Source organism: Plectropomus leopardus, unplaced genomic scaffold (genome assembly GCF_008729295.1).
Source record: "Plectropomus leopardus isolate mb unplaced genomic scaffold, YSFRI_Pleo_2.0 unplaced_scaffold28189, whole genome shotgun sequence".
Classification (NCBI taxonomy): domain Eukaryota; kingdom Metazoa; phylum Chordata; class Actinopteri; order Perciformes; family Serranidae; genus Plectropomus; species Plectropomus leopardus.
The window spans coordinates 1-5,125 of record NW_024630700.1 but is presented as its reverse complement, the minus strand read 5'-3'; the positions used below and the strand labels follow the sequence as shown (position 1 = coordinate 5,125).

Genomic DNA, 5,125 nt, shown 5'->3' with positions numbered 1-5,125 from the left:
AAACCATCAAAGACCAGCAAGAACTGTGTCAGGACCATCTCAAACCAGCTTGGGCTGGTAGCTGGTTGAGTTGGTTTCAGCTGCGTAGTGAAAGCGAGCCTTAAAGGGCACCAATCAGATGTTGTCGTTATTCTGAAGTCATTATTGTGCGATCAAAACTTACTTTGTAATGATAACTTAAAGCAAAAAACGTTTCTCTCGTCGTCTTAAAGTCTAAAGTTCTAAAAAAGCAGAAGCTCATCAACATATAAAAAAACAACTTTTGCTAAAAGACAAAAACTCCACCTATGAGATTAAGCTAAATGTAAAAACTGCACATAAAACACGGGCTCCGTCCTCCTCACACCCGTGCGCTCTTGGCGTGGTTGGCGGGGGGGTCGAGCGGCGTGGCGGTGCCCCCCTGCCTGGAGTAGTAGAAGCTGTTGTCTCTTCGCGGGGTGCCGGGGTCGGCGCCGTGGCAACACAAGATGATGACGCCGCCCAGGAGACAGAGAGCGGAGCCCACCCAGCCGGCGTACAGAGAGAAGCCGAACGACATGAGACCCTCCGCTTGGTGAGCGCCGATGGGGAACCAGACGGTCGATATGATGCCACACACAGCTGGAAGAGACGGGAAGACATTTATGAAGACAGACACGTTATAGAAGAGACGTCACGTAAACTTTCTTTGGCCTGAAGTTTTATCTGGATTCACTGTCTAAAGCAGTTTCTGTTTGGTGTCCATGTGGCTGTCCGTCCCTGAGGCTGCTGCGGGAAAGTACCTGTCATGTCTCACAGGAAGGACGCCGGTCTGGCAGAGGAACCCGGTCAGGATGAGGCCCAGTCTGACAGACCCTGACCCTCCTTTGCACCCATCCTCCCTGCTGCAACAGCTGGGAAAGACCCGAATACTCAACATCCTAAAATCACACCCAGGACCTGCTGCCTGCAGGAGCGGTGCTGCTCAGGCGCATCTCAGCTGCGGCACGTCAAGAGAAACAGTCTCGCAAGCAAAAACAGACAGTGAGCGTGCTGTTTAGCACTTTGTACTAAAGTTTCAATCTGTCACAAGGCAGGTTTCCAGTACAGATTTGGGCAAACTGATAACATCCCAGTAACCATGGCGATGGATGTTCAAAACATTAGCAGCTTTATTTCTATTGCAGCCACCAAACTAGCCGTCATTATTTCCAAATCCAAGGCCACATAGGTGTGTTATGGAACCGTGATGGAAAGGCACGTCCCTTATACGTGGGAGCGGCCATGTATGAGGGTTTTCTGGGAGATGTAGTCCACGATTTCACAGAGGAATTGTGGATTTAAAACTTTCTCAGAGTTATGTGATGCTATAACAGCTCTTGTAGCTCCTGCTGCATCATGAGGGAGCCAGTTCATACTGACGAGCACATAGACACAGCATCATGTGACCTAGAAAAGACTAAAAAGTGTTTCCACTGCAGTTTTGCAAAACATGTTTTTTCTGAATCGCCTGAAATTCTGTATTTGAATTAAATTAATTAAATCTGTATTTCTGAAGCACAGCATCAATGGGTCCAAAAGACAGGACTTGCATAAACTATAATTGATTGAATATGTTATATGCCATGTCTTTTTGTATTTGTGTGTGTGTGTGTGTGTGGAGGGGGGTCTCCTCTCACCCATGAGGATGAAGAGGACGCCTCCCACGCGGGCGCGGCGCTGTTTGATGGCGGAGTTGTCGTTCTGCAGCCGCACGCACGGCATCGACATGAGCACGAGCAGCATGGCGGGGAGCCCCAGCAGACATGCGCAGATCATCAGGGCACGAGACACCTGCACGTAAGCTGAAAGAGAGAGAGACAGTGTGTGTGTGTGTTCTTTATAACTGAAACGTGTGTTAGATTGAAATTTTTTGGTAATAACCGACCTGGTATTGTAAGAAATTAGTTTTTAAAAATTAACCTGTAAATGGATTTTCAAAGAGGGGGGTGAGTATCAGTAAATTATCAAAAAAAGGGGATATTGTCCAGACAACGATATTTATAACTGTATATGTAAAGTTACATAACAAAAATATATACATGTGTGTTAGTAATCATTTTTTTCAGGTCATTTTCTTGTTTGTTTTTATTTTTTAAGTAAATTATTTGCTTATTTTTAGTTAATTTACTTATTTTTATTTTTAATTCAATTTTTTCTTCTAAATTTCTTTTTTTTTTTTTTTTTTTTTTTTTTTTTACTAATTTTCTGTTAGTTGTGGGGCCATATCTTACATTTAAACTCTTTGAAACTTTAACAAAATGCCTCGATTTCTTTCAGAAACATGGCAATGAGCAACCAAAGAAGACATAATCCAAAACATACAATTAAAATGAAAATAAAACCAGATTTTCTAAAAAAAAAAAAAAAAGAAAAGAAAAGAAAACATTACAAATAAGAAGCCCAGGGAAAGTGCTTAAAATTATAATTCTGCAACATAATTTAAAATATGTATATCATAATTAGCAATACATGTATTTCCCCCTGAAGATATGTTTTCCTAATTTATTTTTATTTTATTTTTTTAAGTAATACAGTCATTTATGAATGTGAAATAATATTTTATCCCCCGGTCACGCTTCTGTCTGTGTCTCGCTCTCTTACCGGGCAGGGTGAGGATCTGGTTGAGGGCCACGCAGTGATACAGCGCCGGAGAGATGACGCACTCCGCCCACAGGCCCCGGGAGCCCAGCTCGTCCATGCGGACGCAGGTGGCCACGGTGTAGTCGCAGGTCCGGACCCAGTCGTTAGTGGCCGTGGCGACGATGATCCCGACCCAGCCCGCACAGCTGGCCGCGCTGCCGGTGACCTGCCTGCACATGAGCGCCATGGAGCCGTGCGTATTTACGCGCGGAAAAAAATCACTTTTTTTTAAAGTGGGATTACAGTTTACAGTTTTAATATTTTTCTTTTTCTGTTTTCACTTGTATGATTTTTTTAAAAGTCGTGTTTATTGTTCCAGAAACTAAAAAACTCGTTTGGAAAAGGGTTCAAAAGTTCCTTTTCTTCTCAATTTATAAAAGATGAAAAGTGTAGTCTTCCGAAAGATCTCCGCAGTCCTCACTTGCAACAATTACGATATTGTTAAAAAAATTATATTTCATATAAGAATCCGAGTTAAAAAGTAGAAATGAAAAAGTAATCCTGCGGCGTCCCGTTAACGCGCTCCGGGCTGATCCGCAGAAAAATGCCTCGAATAAGATTTATTACAGGGTGTGGTGAACACATACCCCTCACTCCTTTGAGCCAATCGGAGCGCATGTGAGCTCCTAACCCAAACCAGATACTGAGAGACGGTAAGAAAAACACAAATCCAGGAGAGAAGCATCAGACACAGACTGACCTGGAATATTTGGCACAAATTTGAGGTTTTGGATCTCCGGAAGGAACTTTGTGACATGAATTCAAATCAGTTTATTTTATAAAACACAGATTTCCCCTCATATACACTGTAAAACCTGAAAAACTGATTTTATGTTAAAAAAAATTCCAGGAAACCGATTCCCTTGAAAAAGTAATTATCATTATTAGTCTTAATTTATGTTAACTTCATATCTTAGTGTTAATTACATGTTAAGTACATTTAAGTTTATTTAATTTTGCGAGGTTGTTGAGGCAAAAAATGACAACTTTAATCAAATCAATATTTTTAAGTTTTAGCAACTTCAGTAAACCAAGTTTACTGTGCTATATATTTGTATATTGCTCTTTGCAAACTAGTCAATCATATTTGTATTTTTCCTAAAAAATTAATTAAGTAAACAGAAATGGCAGCTTTCATCACTGAATAAATCCTCTTGATCAAGTTGAGTCAGAATAACTTGGTTTACTAAAATTGCCAAAAAACAAATTAATTTCACTTGACATTTTTAAGTTGCAACAAATTCACTAAATTAAGTAAATACAGCAATAAAAAGAGAAATGATGCAAAAATAAGTAAAAAAAAAATCATAAAGGTAATAACTTGGAAAAAGTCCTTAAAATCTAATAATTTTGGACATTATTTAAATATTTACTTATCATAGATAGCAGTGAATATAGTTTCGCCCTAGCTTTTTTAAGACATATAAAAATACTTGGTTTCCATGTTTTTTAAGATCAGCTTATTTTAGTGCATCGCTCACCTGCTTCACTGCCACCTGCTGGTGTAAAAACGCCTTCTCATTTCAAACAATAACATAAAACAACCGCTTTGATTAATTATTCATTTATTAAATAATTTCAAGCATGATACCATAAAAATGTGACGATTAAAGACACCAGTCTCTACCCTGATAGTGACTCCTTTTTTTTTAATCCACAGACATGTTTTTGTCCAGAATATAGTGATATAAAACATTAAACTTTCATTAATCACTTACAAAGTCTACGTATTATTTTTTTTTTTTTTACACACACCGGTTATGTTAGCTACTGGATAGATTTGTCGTTGACGTCACGTTCTAAAAAAACTAAATAGACAAATTTTATATATTAAATGTTCAAAATCCTTCATGAAATAGCTCAAATGTACACTCTCCAGCGGCATGTAAAATGTACACAAAGTTACAAAAATCCCCCCGCTCTCCTGCTACAGTCCGAGGGCCCAAAACGGATGAAATTTCCTCTGGACTCTTCACGCTTCTGTTCCTGTCTCCTAAGGCCACACCTCGATTTATAATCTCATAAATTACCATGAAATCTCTTTTTGTGACTTTTTTCTGTCATCCTTGGTGTCAGCTTTTGTTTGTCGTTAAAAAACTCCGTCTTTTTTCTCCTCGGACGTCTTCTATTCCTGTTTTCCAGCATCTTTGTAGTCACTTTTCACGCCCCCTTTTTTTTCCTCGGCATCAGTCTGATTTTTCTCTTTTTCTCTCTCATTGGTTTTTCAGTGCGTTGATGTGAGCGCAGATTTTAAGAGCCGGTCCCAGTTTGATGTTCATGCTGGTCATCAGGTGGTCCTCGGTCAGCAGCAGCAGAGCCTGCCCGTCGATCTCCTGCAGGCGGAAAGCCTCGGCCACGTCGCCGCAGCCTGAAACACAAAGATGACGTAAGATGACCTTTTAAAATTGCAAAAAATTTGTAGATTTAGAGAACGATTTTTAAAAAGATAGGGAAAACTTTAAAGGAAATTATTATTATTATAATT

The 5,125-nt window shown here is 39.7% G+C and overlaps 1 protein-coding gene across 1 annotated transcript; it reads right to left on the bottom strand.

Moving 5' to 3' along the window:
* Positions 1–15: 15 nt before the first annotated feature.
* LOC121938007 (claudin-11-like) lies at positions 16–2,923 on the bottom strand. The gene is made up of 3 exons (XM_042481298.1): positions 2,602–2,923; positions 1,638–1,802; positions 16–600 (listed from the first exon to the last, which is right to left on the bottom strand). The coding sequence occupies exons 1-3, from the start codon at positions 2,825–2,827 to the stop codon at positions 341–343; spliced, it is 651 nt and encodes a 216-aa protein (XP_042337232.1). The 5' UTR covers positions 2,828–2,923; the 3' UTR covers positions 16–340.
* Positions 2,924–5,125: the final 2,202 nt, after the last annotated feature.

Excerpts from the sequence above, each read along its gene's own strand:
- LOC121938007 (XM_042481298.1), bottom strand. The coding sequence starts at position 2,827 with ATGGCGCTCATGTGCAGGCAGGTCACCGGCAGCGCGGCCAGCTGTGCG. Across the intron at positions 1,803-2,601 it reads CCAGATCCTCACCCTGCCCG|CTTACGTGCAGGTGTCTCGT; the intron begins GTAAGAGAGCGA and ends TCTCTCTTTCAG. Across the intron at positions 601-1,637 it reads CGTCCTCTTCATCCTCATGG|CTGTGTGTGGCATCATATCG; the intron begins GTGAGAGGAGAC and ends CGTCTCTTCCAG.